The sequence below is a fragment of the Solanum lycopersicum genome, chromosome 1 (assembly GCF_036512215.1).
Source record: "Solanum lycopersicum chromosome 1, SLM_r2.1".
NCBI classification, from domain to species: Eukaryota; Viridiplantae; Streptophyta; class Magnoliopsida; order Solanales; family Solanaceae; genus Solanum; species Solanum lycopersicum.
In genome coordinates this window covers 532,561-553,711 of record NC_090800.1, presented here as the reverse complement: position 1 = coordinate 553,711, position 21,151 = coordinate 532,561, and the positions used below count along the sequence as shown (strand labels likewise).

The 21,151-nt window shown below is 30.0% G+C and overlaps 3 protein-coding genes across 4 annotated transcripts; all 3 read right to left on the bottom strand.

Moving 5' to 3' along the window:
- Window positions 1-133: 133 nt before the first annotated feature.
- Window positions 134-6,135, bottom strand: LOC101258399 (aspartokinase 2, chloroplastic). 2 transcript variants are annotated; one of them, XM_010318157.4, is made up of 14 exons: window positions 5,900-6,135; window positions 4,649-5,189; window positions 4,489-4,571; window positions 4,353-4,393; window positions 3,581-3,735; window positions 2,951-3,100; window positions 2,759-2,854; window positions 2,280-2,396; window positions 1,863-1,982; window positions 1,683-1,775; window positions 1,336-1,458; window positions 1,013-1,129; window positions 571-633; window positions 134-457 (listed from the first exon to the last, which is right to left on the bottom strand). In XM_010318157.4, the coding sequence occupies exons 2-14, from the start codon at window positions 5,030-5,032 to the stop codon at window positions 296-298; spliced, it is 1,704 nt and encodes a 567-aa protein (XP_010316459.1). In that variant the 5' UTR covers window positions 5,033-5,189; window positions 5,900-6,135; the 3' UTR covers window positions 134-295. The 2 variants fall into 2 exon arrangements, with proteins under 2 accessions (XP_010316459.1, XP_004228743.1); XM_004228695.5 differs by having other exon boundaries at window positions 1,342-1,458.
- Window positions 6,136-8,613: 2,478 nt separating this feature from the next.
- LOC101245689 (loganic acid O-methyltransferase-like) lies at window positions 8,614-11,063 on the bottom strand. Its single transcript, XM_004228890.5, has 3 exons — window positions 10,075-11,063; window positions 9,376-9,993; window positions 8,614-9,217 (listed from the first exon to the last, which is right to left on the bottom strand). The coding sequence occupies exons 1-3, from the start codon at window positions 10,141-10,143 to the stop codon at window positions 8,879-8,881; spliced, it is 1,026 nt and encodes a 341-aa protein (XP_004228938.1). The 5' UTR covers window positions 10,144-11,063; the 3' UTR covers window positions 8,614-8,878.
- Window positions 11,064-11,065: 2 nt separating this feature from the next.
- On the bottom strand, window positions 11,066-18,155 carry LOC101258984 (MACPF domain-containing protein At1g14780). The gene is made up of 8 exons (XM_004228697.5): window positions 17,689-18,155; window positions 16,681-16,922; window positions 15,137-15,338; window positions 14,408-14,473; window positions 13,305-13,488; window positions 12,676-12,845; window positions 12,084-12,148; window positions 11,066-11,959 (listed from the first exon to the last, which is right to left on the bottom strand). The coding sequence occupies exons 1-8, from the start codon at window positions 17,926-17,928 to the stop codon at window positions 11,338-11,340; spliced, it is 1,791 nt and encodes a 596-aa protein (XP_004228745.1). The 5' UTR covers window positions 17,929-18,155; the 3' UTR covers window positions 11,066-11,337.
- Between the last annotated feature and the right edge of the window lie 2,996 nt (window positions 18,156-21,151).

Below are 21,151 nucleotides of genomic sequence, written 5' to 3'. Positions count from 1 at the left end.
AAGTTCACCATTATAAGAGTATCAACTCAATTTATTCATCTGTTATGTTTTGAGAATATAATAACTAAAGTTGGATAAGCAAACTGCAGAAGTTCCCTGGCATTGGTAAAGGAAATTTGTTCCACTAGAGATATAATAAAAAGCCTAACTTAGATAGATCATAAAATGTGTCTTCTTGCTACAAGTGATAAATGTTACAACGACGAAACTGCACCCACACTCCAAAAAGTACCTAGCAAAATTTCATTCATTTCCTAGAAAATATTATTGGAAAGAACAATCATACGAAGGAAAATTAATTGGACAACGTGGGCAAGGGAGTAGTAGTAGTAGCATAGCCATTTCCAGATTGACTTTCCCAGACTAGTTCAGAAAGATCACTCTCGAAGAAGGAATGGTGGAGAGCCCTAACACATTGTTCCGCTTCACTATCATTTACTATCAACGAGATATTAACCTGTGCATCAGACACAAACGTTAAAGAGTGTTGTATGTTGTAACACTAACAAACGTTCTCCAGTAGGCATGATTGACGTATAGTAGCTGTGAATGCAATAAAGGGTAGATTACCTTGGATGCACCTTGAGAGATCATCTGAACGTTGACACCATTGGTACGCATAACATGGAAAGCCTGTAGTTCAATGCACAAATTAGGTAAAGCGGACACAGTTAGAAGATGATAATATGTCAAACACAAAAGAAACTTGCATGCTAGTGTGTCATGTAACAGTATTCAAACACTGAACAAGTAGAAGAATGTACAATTGATAGAATGAGACAGTGAGCACGTGGGCTGTGAGGTGGCTAGGAATTCCGGTTAATAAATCACAGAGACAAAACTCAAGAGTTGGGACGAGCTACAGTATGACTACGACGAGTGAGCCTTGAGACAACATATTAGGTCATGCAGTAGCACATTGAGCTAAAGTTATAGAGAAATAAACAAATGGAAATTCTGTTGGTCACTAAATGAATGTCTACAGCCGTTATAAAAGGTCAGTAATAAGCACCTTTTCCAAAATCAACGAGGACCTCTGGACGTTGCCAATAAGAGAGATGATTGATCTGTTTTGAAGTAGCTTCACAACTGCAATTTTCTCAAGTTCTTCTACAACGTTATCTAGCTCCTGCACGACTCAACTATTAAAAATGTTACAACACACCCCTGAAAGACACCTTAAAATGAAACCAATGAAATTAGGGGTATGGAACATATGCATATATGAGAATTGAGCCGATTCAAAAACTGGTAGTGAGTGAGCGCTTAAAAATAGATTGAATGAGAAAGTTGAAATTTATTCAAGTCATGAAGAAATAAAGAAGATAATCATACGCTTGCCTGTTGAATTAGTTCTCTGCTCCAAAGTTTTGATGGGTCCAATGTTAAGGAAATACTAACTTCACTTGTCGCAACGACATCAACAGAAATCCCTAAGTCTTCAAAGATGGAGAAAACCTGAACAGGAACAACATAAGAAACTTGACTTCCGGGCAAAGTACTACTCCCTCCATTTCAATTTGTTAGGATGATTTTGACTTGGCACGGAGTTTAAGAAAGTAAAAAACATTTGAATCTTATGATCGTAAACTAAAAATATGTAGACAGTACAATGTACCATATTGCAAGTAAGACAAACAAATTGAAACGAAGGGAGTAAAAGGTTACTTGGCAACTACTACCTTTGCAAGGAAGCCGAATTGACCAAGCATACGGGTACTCGCAATATCCAACATGGTTACATTTCGTTTAAGAACAATACTTGTAAGTACCGCCTGCAAAGCATGGAGGAAACAAAATCGAGTTAGCTTTACATCATTTCTGCTGATAAATGATTTGGTGAAAAATGAAGAAGCTCTCACCTTACTCATATCTCTTGTTTTAACGATGAGAGTACCAGGAGCTTTAGGATTATACGAGTTTTTAACCCTAACAGGAATATCACCCTCTCTAGCAGGCCTCATGGACTGTGGATGAAGGACCTGTAGAAACATTTTCGGAAGCCAAAAGTATAAGGGTAGCAGCATAACTATCCTAAATACACACTTAAAACTGCCAATTTCATGTCTTCAGATCTCCATTTTAGGTTGTCCAAAATGGATCACTTTCCATAAATTCACCTCCAGAAAAGAGAATCTCCGGAAAAACTTCTTGACTAACTCGTCCGAAGGTTTGAATAGCACTATTATGTTGGTATAGGCAATTAGGACACTAAATAACTAAAGAAGCTACAAGTGGCATATCCAGAATCAACTAATTTCTGAAACAGCTAAGAATACCTGTGCACCAAAGTATGCAAGTTCAGCTGCCTCATCAAAAGTTAGATATGGCACAGTCTCAGCACGTGGATATATGTTGGGATCACATGTCAAAACACCGTCAACATCCTTCCAGACCTGTCAGTAATATGAAAAAGAGATTCAGATTTTAGGCAACAATAACACACTTGCTTGATAGCACCTCTTGTGCTTATACAAGGATGAGTGCAAATTAAAGACATATTCTAGCACATTTACAGCATCCCGGTGAACTCAGCTCCCACTATGCAGGGGGTTCGGGCAAGAGCCAGACGGCAAGGGTCTTTGTACGCAACATTACCTTGCATTTCTGCAAGAGGCTGTTTCCAAAGCTCGAACTTGTGACCTTTTGGTCACATGGCAACAACTTTACCAAATATGTCAAGGCTCCCCTTATTCAATCACATTGACGTCAATTAATAAAAATAGTGTATTCAAGATTCAGTGACCAAGTAGTAAACCTGAATTTCACGTAATCCCAATGCTTTACCGATTGTTGTAGCAGTCAAGTCACTACCACCCCTACCTAGTGTAGTCACAGCACAAGTTCTCCAACCCTTCAATCAGATACACACAACATTATCATTCACGAACTGCAAACACTAGGGCAAAACAACCAAAAAAAATGCATGAAGAAGTTTAAAAAGCAGCACCTTCCCAAGAAACCCAGTGACAATAGGGATTGCAGGATTACTCATCCAATCACCAGTTAATCTCTTTGCAACAGCAGGATAAGTTGCTTCCAATATATCCGCATTAGTAAAATCATCAGTAGTTATAATACCCATCTCAAATGCATCATACTGCAGAGGAAACCCAAAAGAAGATGATCAATACTTTAATACAAGAGATGCCAACAAGAAAACAAGGAACAACGTAGTTAGCAGTCCTGTAAAGGCAGGATCAGCATGATACTTTTTTCAGAACCTTGACCAGTTATCAGTTGCACGTGCATGTGATAAATGGTCAACGCTCTGAAAAGACCAAATAAGATGCATGGAGTTAAATGTACGTAGTTACCAGATTAAGAGAGCAAAATAATAATTACTACACAAGGCTGGAATTGCCTGGAGAATTTCTCCAGCTCTCTCATGTTTCAAGTAACCACTTTAAGCTTTCTTTGCTCCATTTTCAAATTAATAACTTTGGCAAAATAATCCATGGATATCAAGAGCCCGAGAACACAATATTTTAATGAACTCCAAGAAAATAGTTATACTCAGTTTATTGCATATTAGAAGTTTGGGAACTCTGAAAATGGCATAATTGAAAAATATACATACTTGGCGGGCTTTGACACCAAGTTTATTCAGATATGCGGAAAATATTCTCGTGGACATACACTCTCCAAAGGACACCAAGTAGTCCTTTGCTCGTGGAGTCAACTCTTTCATCAAAGCAATTCCATTCAAAAGTTGTTCCAGTTCGAGTAGATGCTCTGCAAAATTTTCCATTAAGATATGGCAATCAAATAGACATGTTTGAAAATTACTTCTGAGAATAATGTGGTATAACACCTGCAAAGGATAGAAGATCCCATGGATGCAGACAATAAAGTACATGCATAACATTAAAAGGCCATTAAATATGTTGCTGAAAGCATTTTTCATCCATAGTAGTTGTACTTATTCCTCTAGAAAGGTTACATCATTACAATTATGAAATGAGGGGCATACAACAGTTGGATTTTAATTTATTCCGTAAATGTTTAGAAACACTATGTAGGCCTTAAACAATTTCTATGATACAAGAAACAACATTTAGATACACTTTTACTAAGGAGGGTAATTTTAGAGTTCTTTGGATAACAGAGGTAATGGAGGCTTAACCAAGAAAGTTCAGAAGAATTTAGCATTCTAACATTTACAAACAACTACAGCTCAATCCCAAGTAAGTTAGGATAAGCATATGAATTCCCACAGTCCATGTCACTCCTAACATTTACAAGGGCAACAAAATGCAAGAACCTTGGAAAATCAAGTGTTACCCAACACCCTTTTTTTTCCAAAAGGGAACAAAACAAACATGACACTGGAGTTCCAACTAATTACTCACTTGAAATGGTAGAACTCTCTACTCCAAGTTCGTCTATTGTCCTGTGTGAGGGTCATAAAAATGAGGAATTAGAATAGATCAAATAGATGAACAGTGATCTTGGAAAACAAAACGACATTCAGGTTCTCATCTTCACCTAAGATGGAGCTCCTTTATAAAAGCCAACTCTTGCAGATCAGAAACATTGGAAACACCACAACTCTGAGCCTTTTCACCAGCCTGAAATACATGTATGCATATAAATAAGACGCATTGTAAATGTTCAAAGATCCTTTAAAATGGTTTTGAAACAGTACCAGCAAAAGGTTGTTTGTTGTCTTTCCCATTGCTGAGAGAACAATAACAGGTCTCTCTTCTGGAAAGCTAAGAATAAGATCAGCTACTTCTCTCATTCTTTCGGCTGAGGCTACTGATGAACCACCAAACTTCATAACACATGTCAATTCATCAGGAGCCTCACCAAAAGATTCATTCTTGGTCTCTTTACGATTAACATCAGTTGCTTGTGCTTTACATACCAATCTCTGCACTCTTTCACAACAAGAAACCTTCACAGATTTACTTGGCGCAGAAACAAAGGGGACAGTAGCCACAAAATCAAGTTGTGGGAAGTGCACGCTTCTTTTGAATATAGAAGGGCAGGGAGTTTTAACCCCAGAAAAATGTGACAATGTTGCCATAATAAATCAGCTAAGGAACCTCCAAAAAAGGATATAAATGACAATAAAGTTCTTTCGACGAATGAAGTGACTCGGGTTTTGCAAAAAGCAGAGAGAGCCAATTAACTTAGCTAATTAGCTCCCCCTGCTGAAAATATACTCCAATAATCAAGCAATCCTGCACAATTCCAGCAAAAAAAATGAGCCTACTTCAAACATAAACATACTAAAACAATACACTAGACCTCCCATTTATAGAAACAATACTCCAACGTCCCACTTAACTTTAAGCAACCGTATTTAACAATACACCGTAAATTAGAAGCTAATTTAACTTATACATTGGATGAGCTTTCACATACACCTTTCATATGGAAATCTTCCTTCAGCAAACTCTGACATAGTATTGATAACAAATCCACACTATACATTAGTAATAAGTACAGAAAAGTAAGATTTTTATGTGATACTGAAATGTAGTATCATCAAAGTTTACAAATTTACCATAAGATCAACAATTTAACGAATACAAGAATCTCGAAACCAACATTATATAAAACATTTCTCCTAAAACCAAAGCAACATCAATAGTATTGCTCCCAAAAGACCATAAAACCTTCATCACATTGTTCTGTAACATTATTGAAAGAACCATTAGCTAAATATAACACATATAAGAATCCCAAAAGCTCATACAAATTCAATTCACAATCATTTACAAGACTTGTAAAAAGAACCCCCAATCCCATTCTAGCTACAAATAAGCATGCAAAATCAAAAAAAATAAAAAAATAACAGAAATACATTTTTAAAAAACGCAACGTTTCTGATAAATATCATTCATTTCATGATCAAAAACAAAATTTAAAAAAAAAACATTTCGCATACCTGATTCAAAAACAGATTTTTCAGGTTCAAAACTGCCGTCTGAAACCAAACTTTCGTGGGAAATTTACACTATTTCTTGAAATTGTGTTAATGGTGTCGTAAACCCAATTGGGGGAAGAGAAAAGGGTCGTTAAATCACAAATTCTTAAAGCAGCTCAGAGAGGAGAAGCTCGGCAGGGACGTGGCTACAGGTTTGGCGGCTTAGGTTTTTGTTGTTTTTTCTTTTACAATTTGATACTTCATTTTTGACATAATATATTAATTCGTTTTAAAAAGAATGATCTAACCTAACTCAGTATCAAAATTTTTATAAAATAAAAAACTTTTCAATTTTATGTTTTTAAATTAAACTTGTATTAAATATATCAAATATTTTTAATTTTGTGATCATAAGCATATAACGTGTAAAAAAACATTTTACCTTATATTTAAAAGAAAATTATATTGATTATCCATTATATTCCAATTTTTAAATATGGTTATCTTTATCATTCACAACTTAGACACATAATATATTCTTAAATTATTTACTAGTTGAACTAGGAAAATCTATTATACGCAAGTTTTACTTCTTGTTTTTGTGCATAGAGTTGTTTATGTGAATGTTATGTGTATAAATTTATATTTTATTTTATTTAATTTTAATAAATTAAGAGAAAGTTATGTGTATAAGTAAATATATATTAATTAATTATTTAACATAGTTATAGTTTATCTTAATTATAATTCGCGATCTAATTTAAGTTATAATTACGTGGTTCATTTTTTTAATTTGGCATAAATTGTATATTTGTATAATTTGAATTTTATATAGTATATTTTGTATAACTTTTATATAATTTGAAATTTGTATAACTGTTTACACTTTTGATATTTGTAGTTGTATAAATTCGTTATTTTGAGTTTGTATAAAAAATAACCGAAATTATACAAATGTACTTGCGAATTATAAAATTCAAATGATACAAATTTGTGAATTATACAAACGATTCAACTTAAATTGTAGCTACAACTTGTTTATAAGCAAACTATAGCTATGTAACATAATTAAATTTATTATAATGGCTATTTGCGTAATTAACATGCCTACCACCTTTTTTCTTAAGGTTGAGTTCATATGTCATTTTATATCTTAGTTTTAATTATTTCTTTTTTATTATTATTTTTAAAAAAAATATTTCGAGAATCAAATTATCTATTTGAATTCAAATATAGATATTCTATCATTATTAATTAATTAGTGACCATTTTCTATCAATAATTGTGGTGGAAAAAACATTTACTAAGTTATTTTCTTCCTCATTTTTGTAATGGGTATTTTTTTCCTATATATCTCTTCATGAAATTGATTGATTGATGTTTGTATCCTATCTTTATTTCTTTTTCCTGTCCCGTTTTCCCAAATAATTTTTTTTATTTAAAATAAATATTCTTTGGTTATACATTTTTTTTTTACTTGAAAGAAATCATTAACTTACTTTATTTATCCAAAAGAATTTATATATTTTCTAAATTAAAGAAATTCTTATATAAAGAAATGCTTTTTAATGTCCAAAATCTACGCAAAAACAAATTAAGCTACTGAAATTTTAGTAATTATTAAAATTAAAGTAACTATTGTAATATGTACTAAAATATATTCACAATATTTCTTTTGAGTGGCTAGATATATTCTAGGAGCAAATTTCTAACATCATTTGAAATAACTTATTTATATTAATAAATTAATTAATTAAAATGAATTGGTACAATTTTTCACATGATTACGATTGCGACTTGTAACATTAATGAGACCATTAATTTACATAATTCTACCAATAAATATTAAAAATATATTTATTGATAGTGAACTTACACATACACATCAATGACACATCATTAGATATTAGCAAAAATGCATAGATGACTCTTTTGATATTCTTTTCTGAAATATAATTTAAAAAAATATATGTTATTTGTCACATTATAATGTAATTTCAAATCTCACAATAACATAATATAATTATATAATGTCATATATGTTACGATCCAAATCAGGGACAACACGAGCCTTTTAGTTACGATCCAAATCTGGATGATATAGGATGACGATCTCATTTGTTGGGAGCTCGATGAGTAGGCTAATTTACTTCTCACAATAACATAATATAATTATATAATGTCATATATGTTACGATCCAAATCAGGGACAACACGAGCCTTTTAGTTACGATCCAAATCTGGATGATATAGGATGACGATCTCATTTGTTGGGAGCTCGATGAGTAGGCTAATTTATTTTACGTTTCAAAACAACAAAAAATTGACTTGCTTTCTTGTACTCAACTTTCATTCAACTTTCATTCATGATGAAATTTCTTATGTATCTCTTATTATCTAATGTTTTTGGATTGATTTTACTTTATTTAATTGAAAAGTCTCTTCATTGATGATCTTAACTAGCCTCCCTCTTAGCTAAGGATTCCTTTCTTAGTATCAAATTATTTATCATGATCGAAAAAACACTTACAAACCTTTTTGTCGTTTAGAAGTTTATGTGTTGGATGTGTATACTTTTCAAGAGCTACTCCGTTGTTTTAATTTGTTTCTCTTAGTTATTATTTCGATAGTAAAATAAATTATTTTTTATCAATATATTAATTCATTTGATCTTCATATTCTAAATCAAGCCAGACAAATTAATACATAAAAAATAGTAAAAAAAAAACAAACAATTTCACAAGCACTCCAAAAAAGTGGTATCTTTTCACTCAATAAGTAGATATAGTGTTACATGTCTATTGTTGTTCATTAGCACTAGACATAAGGATTATTAATAAAAAAACTTCTCAATTTTCTTTATATAGCACATAAATAAAGGAAAATGAGGGGAAAAATCCAAAATAATTATTAGAAAAAAAACACACAAAAGAAACTTGTCCTATTACATATGCATGTCATGTCCATCTCCATAGACCTTATCTTTGACAAAAAAATAATTTATTTCCGCTTTAAAGCAACAAATAATTGACATGCTTTTTCATAATTTATTTTCATCCATGCTGAGATCTCTTCACTTTTGAGTATAGTCCTTGTAAAAGTTTCTTCTGTTATTTCATTCCCAAAATGATTGATAAAAACTTGTTGTAAAACAGCTGTTAGGTTTATAATTAAAGTCTTTGCATCAGCCTCATCCACAAGTTTTGATTTAGGATATGTTAATTCTATTCTCTCAATGCTAAAAAAATTATTTTTCTCCACCACTTTAGTCATGTCTTCAATAGAGGGAAAATACACTGGCACATTGAATGAGTCAACTAGAGATTCATCTAGCATTCCCTATATGTCAAAAAAAAAAATAATTTAGCACTCAATACGATAAAACAAAATTCACGTAAAATGAGACTGAAGCGAGTTATCATTATCTTACCTCATTTATCAGATAAAACAAAACACGTCATATAAAATGAGACTGAAGCGAGTTATCATTATCTTACCTCATTTACCAAATCCATAAGAGTAGAGCCAAAAAAATTGAGGTAACGATAACCCGAAAATGGTGAAAGAATCACCATCATTCCTCCAGGGACAATTTCCTCAGCTCTTGCATTAAAGAACATTTCCATGTCCTTTTCAAATTGAGCAACATAAGCATTCACTACAATACTTGATGCACCAACATAGTGAATCAATCCCTTATTCCATGCTAGGGTTTTTTCATCTAACAATTCTTTTGGAACCTTAGATAACCAATGTATAGCACAAGAAGAATGTGCAAAATGTATGGATCGCGATGGAAATAATCTACCATGAAAAGATCCTGGAACTCCACATGCATAGTAGGATCGATCGATAGGGAGTGATCGAAAGAGGGTGTTGAAATCATTGTTGACATGATCATTGAAAAATACTTGGAATTCAAGATTGTTATCATGGCACTTTTCCTTTACAACTTGTACAATATGTTGCATTGAGTTGAATGTGTTTGGTCCAATTGAACATCCCAACTCTATAATATTAAATGTGTTTGAAGAATAAGTAAACATGTTTTTGATGTCAAGATTTTTAATAATTGCTTCTTTCATCATCTCCTTTGCACCATCTAACACTTCTCTCTACAAAATACATAACATTTCAAAAAATAATTAGTTTATAATAAGTGATTGAGATTCAACAATAGTGCAAGAAAAGAATACCTGTATTTGGGAGTTTTTGGAGTAGCTATAAACAGCATCACCACCATTCATAGGGAAAGATGTTGTCATTTTGAATAATTCTTGCTCATAATACCCTTCTTGATCTTCTCCTATATAATATGTGGATGGGATTAAAAAACTTTTAAGATAGAGTTGACTTAATTTGTTTAATAGAGGGATTCACAAAAAGGATATTTTTTTTTAATATAAAAAAATAGCATTTTTTAATTCAGTTTATGGTAGGGTTATTATTTAATTGTCAAGTAGTAGTAGCATTTTTTAATTGACGTTATCCTTGTATTTTGTAAGTTCTTGTAATATGTGAGCAAGGATATTATTTTTTTCCTTGGGAAAATCAAAACAAGATTTATTGTCCACCTTCATCCCCCATACTCTAATAAATACGGAGAGAAATTAATATGATATAAATAAAAATAGTAAGTATTAAATTGTTATAAGATAAAAGAAATAAGGATAATTTTAGTGAAATGGTCATTATATTTTATGTTTTTAAGAGATACATAAAAAAAAAATAATGAAATATACTTTCGAACTATTGTAAAAATATGCAGATATTATATTTTTAGGACATTGATTCTTCTGCGATAAAAAAACTAGAGCATATATGGATTCACTCTAACAGGAGACTAGATAGAGACAAGTGACACAATCTTATCTCAATTCAATATTTAATAAATATCAATCGGTAGATAAAATTATGACAAGTATATGTATGTTAGTATAAAGGATATATATGTTCTAATTTTTGAACAGCAAAAACATCAATGTCTCAAAAGTATGACAGAGAATATCTGCATATTATTTACATAGTTCGAAAATATATTTATTCTTTCTCCCCAAATAAAATGAAATGTATAATTTTTGTACCAACATATAAAATAAAATTAAAAAAACACTTTACTCTGCCCCTTTTCCCTTCTTAGTACATATGCCAATAATAAACAAATAAATAAAATGAATAACTCTCCAATTAAACTCAAGTTCTATATTTTACCCCATATTATAACTTATATACATTGCACAAGCCAATTAATCAAAATAACTAATTACAACCCACATTTTTGGGGACTTCTCAAGAAATAAACAATATATATATCTCCATCCTTTGTTTGGGGATTTCGACTCTCAAACTCTATAAATAAAGTCGTCTTTGATAAAAAATACTATTACCTTTTAAAATACTTTTTCTTTATGAATCTGAATTAACTGAAGTCCACAACGAGTATTACTAGACGTAAAAGATTAAGAAGAGATATTTAGCAAGGAAAATTTAACACGCAAGCAAATTTTCCCTCTTTCCAAGTCCAATTTTGCCCCGGTAACCAACCAATGACCTGGACTATCCAATGGGCCTCTACACAATTGTGTTGTATCCACAAATTTAAGTAGCTTTTGGGTATGCACCGGCACCGGTGGGCCCGTCGGGTACACACCCGAGTCCACCACCACCGGTTTTTCGGATAAAAACCCGGGAATCGAGGATGCACCACTAATAGCTGATAAAAAACCCGATGATGATTTCGTGCAACTCTCAAAGGCACATTGCATCCACTGAGACTGCACGATACATGAGTTAGAAACTTTAGAATATAACAATCTGAGATGTAAGACACTCTTTGTATCGTGTTTTTTAACGTGGAGTTGAGCACCCGTAACGATGAAACTAAAGCCATTTTCGTATGGTGCCCAATTCGGATCGTACTTTACAGGAGCCGTGCATACGTGTGAGAATTTTTTCCACTGGATGGGTTCGAAATATCGATGGTCGGGTGTGTCTTCGGACCCGCGCCACGTCAGCGGATCGTCTATTTTGTCTTGTAGGAGTACTGGAGTGTTTATCAAGTGTTGTAAATGTATGGCCAGCCTGAAACAACCACTATCTTTATTAGCTTAGGTTATAAGGTTTGTTTTTTATTCTACGAATGACAGTAATCGTATCACATGAAATGAAACGAAAAAAATTATATTTGATTAGGAAAAGGAATTACCTATCACACTTTACTCCTTCAAGATAAAGTCGTATTCCAGTTACAGGTGTCTTCCCAACTATTACCTGACAATACAGTAAGATATAATTAACAGCATTAATTTGGATTTCTAGAGTTAAAAGCAAATATATATAGGTCATATATAAATGAGTTATCTAATTTTTTTCTCTGATAATATTTATGATCTTTTAATTTTGGGTATATATAAGTAGATAATATGAGGCATATACTAAAAATATACGTGTATAATCTAGATAAATATTGTGAGAGGTGGGAGTTAAGAATTGTATGAGATGAGCTGTGTTGAAGGGTGGAAACTGGGGAAGAAAAAATGTTGACGGATTTCCAGAAAAATCTATTTTTCGAAAATGAAGAAAGAGAATTTTTCATTATTTATGTCTCTCCAACTCTTCAAGATCTTCCGTGTGCATGTCGGATCCTCCAAAACTAAATTACTTTGTTGGATCTGACACATGCCTGATAACATGGTTTGAAGAGTCTGAGCAAACATAACTTACATATATCAGACACACTCACGTAAAATGAAACTTGAGGAGCATTAATTTGAGGTACATAAAGTTGAAACTTTTACCTGAGTTGGGTTTACATATAGCTTTGGGCCCATCAAATTGAAATGAATGGCTGGAGGTCTAATGGACCTATTTGTAGTTGGGCCTAAAGGAAGATCATTGTGAATAGGAGCCCAAATTTTGTGGGCTTGAAAATCCAGAAAATATTGCAAATCTGCTATGGGTGGCTTATCTGCAAATCAATATAATAATATAAATTAAATTATTCGACTTTGCATTTATTCAAGAAAATATATGGGAAAGGATGTTACTTCAAAATAAAAAAAAATAAAATCTTGAAACAATCCTCTCTAATATTAATTTTAGACTACATAAGACAAAGAAATCCTCGTGAACGAAATATCTCATGTTAAATCGATCTGAAAAAAAGGTTGTCTCCTAGGTTGTATATATCGATGGTTGATTCTACGATTCAAAAATGTAATGTAACTATATTGTTAGTGTAGTTTCGATAATACTACATCTTTATTTTTAAAAAAAAATAATCTGATGCACCTAACATCTCACGCTTGCGCAAGGAATGTATGATGTAGGTAGTTCATACACTCTACGTAACTTATAGGTTGCACGAAGATAATTGTATCGTTATTTTGAGACTATATAAAAAGAGAAAAGTATATTATTAACTTACATCTAAGATAAAGGTTGATAGCATGTGATAAAAAGCCCTTGCCAGGAACACCTTTGAGAAGTGAAGTAATAGGAATGAAGTTAAAGGCAATAGCATCTGGCATTGAAGGCACTGTTAGAAGCCATTCACTATGTGTATTTGCTGTTAAATCTCCACCTCTTTTTGAACATATCACAGTTACACCCTGCAATAGAAAAAAAAAATTATATAATGTTTTTATATTAAGTTACATAATATAATATAATTTTTCGATGAAATGTGTTTGATAGAATCCTTTGACAATTGACTCTACTTAGTTCCGTCACAGTATAGATTGTTAAAGTACATCACATCTTTTTTGAATGTGACTCGTTTTAGAATTTTACGTGAACGCATCATATTTCGTTCATGAAATTATCCCTTCTTTTTTTTTAATTGATGGTCAACCAAAAGCTCAAATTTGATTTTCTTTGATTCTTCCAGCTAGATTAATGTATATAAAATTATTTCACATTGAATTATTTTCAGTATTTTTAGAGATCTAGTTGTTAATATTGACCTGAAAATCTTTAGACTTTTTATATTTTTGCTAATTTTTTGATGAGCTAAATTCAAAGAATCTCCCATGTGTGATGGATTATGTTAATTAGAAGCTTCTTAATGTCAAAAGTTTAACACAATTAGCTGGAGAATTAGACCTATGACTGTTTATGATGATACAAATCAAAGCAAGAAAATTGACCTAACAATTTATGACTAAATTCGATTTGATATTTGTATTGGGGCTTTAATTACTAATTAAATTTAAATTTGCACATTATACGTTCCACTTTTGAGCGCTAGACTACTCCTAACAATATCATTTTGATTACTAGATGTTTGAAAATTGAAATTTCTAATTAAAAGTGAAATTTTTTTGTACCATTTCACCATAACTCATTTGATTTTAACAAAGTCGTAAATGATTGATAAGCATTAAGTACTGATAAGAACTTTTTAAGTGTTAGAAATTAATTTTTTTGGGACATTGAAAATTTTAGGTGATTATAAGTCAGTATTTTTTGACTTTTAGGTGCATTTTTCAATATAAAATTGAAAATTAACATATACAATTGTCAACTTACATTTTTGGTTGTTGCTGATGGAAAGCTGCTAAAGATGTTGGGTTGTGGATCAAAAATATTGAATGCCTGCAATTCAGAAATAAAAATGAAAAAGAAAAGAAAAAAATCAGTTCAATTGAAGTTATATACTCCATCCGTTTAAAAAAGAATTACCTCTTTTTTTTAATTTGTTTAAAAAAGAATGACCTTTTTCTTTTTTTGGTAACAATTTTACACATGGTATGTTTAAGACCATAAAATTAAAGGACAATTTTGTACATTTGACATAACTTTAATTTAGGACTATACGATCAAAAATCTTTTTTATTTTCTTAAACTCCGTGCCAAGTCAAACAGAGAGTAATAATTAATTATATTTCTTTTAAATTCGAGTTTTAGGTGTGGAAAAAGAAATGTCTCCACATTTTTATATTAATAGGTTAGAGAAAGATTACGGAAAAACAATCGAGGGTAATAGCATTATGGATAGTATTTATCAACAATTAATCAAAGGATCTCAGGTTTGAGCCCTGATTGAGTTACATTAATAACATTAAATCCTCGAATATGTTCAAAGATTTTGAAATGATTTTCCCGTTCGGAGGATTGAATTGGCCAATCTATAGGAAAAATCCTGATAGAATATGTTTCCCTCTTTAATGGACGAGAATCCAAAATAGTCATACTTTCACAATACACATATCGAAAATCGAGTGTGAGATTATAAAAAAAAAAGTAAAGGAAAAAAACCTTATGTTTTTGTTCTCTTGATTTGAATTGTTGTGGACAATAGTTGCAAATGCCAGTGAATAATTGATCACCAAGTTCATCCAAGTGGTTCTTGAGTTGTGATGGTTCCATGTTTGATAATTTGTCTTGCCTCACTAGGACCACATCTTGTCCTCCAATACTTAACCCCACTATTATGTGTGTACCATATTTTTCAATAAACCTATCACAATTAACAAATAGTTAATTTCTTTGTATTTAAATGAAATATTCAATTACATATATATCAAATATTGATTGATATCGACTCCTCAGAATTCGATAACTTTAACTCCATTTACAACTAATTAGAAAGGAAAACTTAACGTAAATGGTAAAATTATTGTGATCGTGTAATTAAGAGGTCAGGAATTTAGGTTAGAAAAAACATGTTTTTGTAAAAATTCAGGATAAAACTGCATACAATAAACTCTTTGGTCTGGTCTTTCCCTGACACCTGTACATAGCAGAAACTCAGTGTGAAATTTATTCATGTGAATTTAAATTAGTCGAACCTCAAAATAGAAGATTGAGTGAGAAACTAAAAAAGAATAAAGCGTATTGTCATCTTTCTACACCATAGTATACCTAATCTACTTAAATCTTAATGATTTTTGACTTTATGAATTCAATAGTTAAGACTTATTCTCCCCATTGCCAAGTTTTCTTTCTTTAAGTTTTTATTTTATATTAATGTTGTTGTGGAATAAGTGTAAGATCAAGAAACAGAGTTATTTTTTGTAGACTTGGTCAAAACAGAGAAATGGAATAATTATGAACTATATAATTAATTCCAAAGTCAATTAATTATAATATATACCTATCCCAAAATGTTACTCCTATAATTTTATTTATTTATTCCTTTTCTTTTAATGAAAAAAGTTTCACACTTTTAAGTCCCTACAATGTGAACAAATTATAAGTTTGGTTGTATGAAATCTGAGTAATTTTGTGGTATTTCACATATTTACCATGGATAAATTTCATTCGTCATTAATTAGAGTTTTCGAGTTCAAATACTTAAAATTAAAAAAAAAAACATAATAGAGTATTTCCCCCTTTAAATGAAGAGAGAAGTATTGAAAATACTCTTAAACTCAGCGTAAATTATTAGTTTTATTCTTGAACTATTGATATCCGTAAAAACACTCGTGTACTTGACTAACTAAACCTAGATACACTCTTAATTTGCAACACGATATATCAAGTAGTCTCAAATTCTTGGAAGAGCATGCGACTCTGAATAAAAAGCCGAAAGAAGTGTTGAAAACACCCATAAAATTGGCGAGAATTTAAGAAAGTATTTCAATCATGTTACAAGGTCGGAAGTATATTTTAGTTCAGTTTGTCAAGTAAAGGAGTGTTTCTAAGGCGGTCTATAATTCAAGAATGGAAGCAACAAATCACGCATAATTTAAAGGTATTTTCAATGCTTCTTTTACAAATATATTTTATGTGACACATAATTAATCAGATAAGTCTCAAAGCAGATATCGAAAACTAAATAAGTAGACAATGTTAATTACCTTGCAAGTGCTGCAGGATCCCAAGTGGAAGGAACATCATTAACAACTTGATTATCCAAAACAAGTGAATATCTATCAATATGAACATCAAATAATATGATGAAATAACCATCAAGCCCCAAATACTTTGTATTTGCTGCATCATTAGCCCATGAACCACTCTCAAATCCAAACATTGAATTAAACAGTCCAGATGGTATTTTTCCAGGCACTGAACTTCTCCTATTTATATATTCAGACATCTGTTCCAAAAATTAAAAAAAAAACATTTTGTAAATAATTAAAATGCATTTGATACGAAGATTTTCTTTTTTTTTACTTTTTCTCATATTTGATTGATCCGTAAGAAAATAAATTCCTTAAAAGTCAGGAACGAAAGTATGACAAGTGGAATTTCATACAAATTGTTTCTTTGTCACCCCCCCCAACATTATTTGAGTATATTAAAATGTAATTTTTCTTATCTCTACGTAAATAAAATTTTCTATATGCATAATATAATTTTTTAATAAACTTTGTTTAACTGATTATTCTTTCGTTTATGTGGCTATGCCATTACATTCGCTCCACCCCACTTCTATAGTATTTTTGACTATAACAAGTTACACAAAAATATTATTAAACATATTTTCTGCGTACTTATTAAATATCATAAATAAGTATACAAAACGATCACGTATCTTTTTTTACTCCAATCAAACCACCTAACATCCTTTTTTATTTAACGAAAACAGAGAATAAAGTCTGTGTATTATCTTTTCTATCTCTACTTATAAAATTATACTAATAAAATCTATTTGAATTCCAACCAAACACAACTTTAAATAACGTTCTTTTTTACCCTTCCCTTAGAGCTCCCTCGCCTTTAGTGAGTCAAACTCACAACCTTATCGAGTTGAAAGTGAGGGGTACTTATCATTCGAGCAACTCTCTCACATCTGATCGAAACCAAAAAATAAAGAAAAAAAGAAGAGGAGATTGATATAATAATAATAAAGTTAAAAGTACCTGATTAAAATCAAGAATATCAGATTGAAATCTAACTCTATCACCTTTATCACACTTAATATCAATTGGTACATTTTCATAAGCTCCAAAACCAGGCACCATCAACTCTTTCTTCAATTTTTCATTTAGTAACACAAGCCTTTCATTTCCTTTACAATACTTTAGTCTAAAATCACATGTTAAATCAAATCCTTTTCCTAAACTCTTGATTGCCTTCTCCACAATATTATTATTACTCATGTCTCTTTTTTTTCGAGATAAGCGTGCTCGATCTTGATTGAAATAATTATTAGTGGATCAATTTCATTAGCAGAGCACTTTTTTCGATGCGTGCCCAGAATAGAGATGCAACTTCTAATGATGGACACTTGTGTTGGAAGGATATGAAGGGGTTATAAAGAGGGAAAATAGAGAGAAGAAGAATGTGTGAATTTTAGTTGAGACTATAGTTTTATTTTATCAATAATGTGTATATATATAAAGATATATATAAGTTTGAAAAGAAAAAATTAAATTGAGAAAATGACTTGATAGGAAGGTCTAGGGGAAACTTCATTTTCTTTAATTTCTTTTTCTTTCTTGTTTGTTAGCTGTAATAATCCCTTGTTTTAACTGGTCTATCTATTTTTATAATATGTTAATGAGTGAGATTATGACTTGTTTTGTTGAAGAGGAAACTAATTCAAGATTTAAAATTTAAAAATTTATGTATAATTTCAAGTTAATATATGATATAATTGAGTTGATAAAATATTATATTTTATCAATATATAATAAATATACACATGTAAGATTTGAGTGAAAGAAATTTATTCGGTGAAAAATTATATTTTATAAATTATAACTTTAAATCTCTGAGGGGAAACATTTACTCCCTTCGTGTCATCTTACTGTGGAACTATAAACTAAACTTTATGTATGATATCGTGGAACTCTAAATTTAATTATTAAGTACTAAGAGTGAAAACAAAATAATAAAATTAAAATTACTATACAAAGTTAAGTATTTTTTTCGTGTCTAATTAGCTATTCACTTTTGAATTAACATATCTATTAAGAAAAAAATTTATTAACCTAGTGAATTTACTATCAAAATCATATTAATTATGGAGTGGATGAACTAAAAACTTATGATTTTCATGAAATTTTATTTTTTAAAAAACTAATTTAATTGAGGTATAATACGCTAAAAATGCTTTTTTTTAATTTATTAAAATAGACAAATAATTAAAAATAACTAAAAATTAAGAAAATAGACTAGTAATTAGAGACATAAAAAAGTAACTTTGAAAAGGATATAGTAATTTTTCTTTATATAATGTGTTGATTTCTACCAAAAGAAAAGTACCAATAAAGACTATAATATGAAAGTTTACCCATTCTTGTCTTGAATATAATTGGCAGTGTTCACATTTAGATTAAGAATTTTCACTTTACCCAAATTAAATGAATTTATTCACTTTTGTTATATCATGCTTTTTTAAAGTTTATTTAGTTAATATTTAAAATTAAATTAGATTAACAAAAAATATATTATAAGATGTTATATTTTTATTATTTCACTCTAAAAGAATTATAATATTAAAAGTGGACAGATGAAAAGTATACATTCTTAGAATTATGGCAATAATATGTCGATATAACTCATAAATTTTAAATTCGACTCTGATTCAATATTTCCTTTTGTAAAATTTGTTACACCAATAATATATATAATATAACTTAATTGAACTCTTGGAAAGTTTTTTGATCAAATTAAAGGTGAAGAACCTAGAAAAGGTCTTCTTCCACTGTTTGTAGTTAGTTTATTCCAATTATTATGGTGTATATATTTAAAAGAAATAGTAGCTTCTCAAATAAAAGATTTTTCTTGATTTCAAAGTATTAGTTAATTTCCTAATTAAACAATATAATATATATATTGATGACTATAATGAAAAACGTATGTATTTTAGTTCGATACGCAGCTCACATACTATGACCTAATAATTTTGTTATCTTTATAAAAAAATAATAATAAGGAAATAGGGAGTGAAATTTAGTTAAGAAAACACTATATTGTATAATCATCTATTGAAATAATAATAAAAAATATAAGATTTATGTTTTTATGTATATATTAAAGTAGTAAGTGTTAATTATGTAGGCAAAATATATTGGAGATGAAAAAATATATATATGTAGGAATTTGAACTAATATATTTTGTGCCATTCATAGTTAAAAAAAAATTGTCTTTTTTTTTAAAAAAATTAAAAAATAGTCAAAGATTTTAACTATAAAAAATTAAAGAAAATAGTCAAAATTCTCCCTGTAAAAAAACTTCTCTTACAACTTATATCCTGCAAAAGTTATTAGACTTTTGAAGGAAATCATAATTTGAATACCTTCTTGTTTTGTTATTTTTTTTCTTTTTTATTCAATAAAAAACCATGCAAAGAAAAATATAATTATTGTCATTAACTTCACTATTCATTAAATTTTTTTTATTAATTTCATAATTTTCAAATAAAGAAAAAAAGAAAATAAAAAAGGTAAAATATAAAAGGAAAATAGTAATTCTAACATTAACGTTTTGTGATTGGATGGTTGAGATCTCTTCACACTTAATTAGAAGTTCTGCATTCACCTCTGGCTTCATCAATAAACCCTACAACGTGTGATTTCAAATTTAATTAAACTGATCTAATAAAAATACCGGATCTAAATAAAAACAAAAGAAAAAAAGGAAAAATAGATTTAAGTCAAGGTGAATGACTTTGACCTAAAAAGTTGAAGACCAATTCTCCTTTGCTTATTCTTGGAGTAATTTAGTATATCTTGTAATATTACACTCATCTCTCTCTTATGATTGTGGTCCTTAGGTCGGAATACTTAGATTTATGATCTTATTAATTAATTTAATATATGAATTATTCTATCTTAGTAAACCTTTATACGTGTCGATCATGATCAAATTTGAATTGTTACAAAAATTTCAGATAAAATTTAAAATAATTAAATTATATTGATATAAAACTACGATTAAATAAAATCCAAAAAAGGATTCATCAATGACAACAACAATATGATAACAAGCACTAATAATTATATCACCATTGCTGATGATAGTTATTACTACTACACCTTATAAATTTACTTGGCTTATTTGTTTATTTTTTTTAAATGTTATATTTTTATGAGCAACTTTTAAAACAAATATACTATGTGACATATATATTGAAATAGTCTATGATTAAACGAGAGCTTAGTTTGATAGTGACAAATTTAAAAGTTATTTTTTATTTCATAAAATTTCATATCGAGTTAAATTAAAATAAATAAATTAAAACGAGTAAAATCTTTCAAGTGGGAACGCATAGATTTTGTCTTTTACACTTCCCATGAAAGTACACATCAGAGAGTCATTTACACATTATGGAAAGGGACATTTAGACGTGTTAGTTTTGAGAAAGAGGCATTTGA

Coding starts and splice junctions, on each gene's coding strand:
- LOC101258399 (XM_010318157.4), bottom strand. CDS start 5,032: ATGGCAACATTGTCACATTTTTCTGGGGTTAAAACTCCCTGCCCTTCT. Junction 1,776..1,862: donor AAACAAGAGATATGAGTAAG/GTGAGAGCTTCT, acceptor CATGCTTTGCAG/GCGGTACTTACAAGTATTGT. Junction 634..1,012: donor CCTCGTTGATTTTGGAAAAG/GTGCTTATTACT, acceptor ATTGAACTACAG/GCTTTCCATGTTATGCGTAC.
- LOC101245689 (XM_004228890.5), bottom strand. CDS start 10,143: ATGACAACATCTTTCCCTATGAATGGTGGTGATGCTGTTTATAGCTAC. Junction 9,994..10,074: donor CCAAAAACTCCCAAATACAG/GTATTCTTTTCT, acceptor TGTATTTTGTAG/AGAGAAGTGTTAGATGGTGC. Junction 9,218..9,375: donor TTATGGATTTGGTAAATGAG/GTAAGATAATGA, acceptor TTTGACATATAG/GGAATGCTAGATGAATCTCT.
- LOC101258984 (XM_004228697.5), bottom strand. CDS start 17,928: ATGAGTAATAATAATATTGTGGAGAAGGCAATCAAGAGTTTAGGAAAA. Junction 15,339..16,680: donor GATCCTGCAGCACTTGCAAG/GTAATTAACATT, acceptor TAATTGTGATAG/GTTTATTGAAAAATATGGTA. Junction 12,846..13,304: donor TATCAACCTTTATCTTAGAT/GTAAGTTAATAA, acceptor ATTGATTTGCAG/ATAAGCCACCCATAGCAGAT.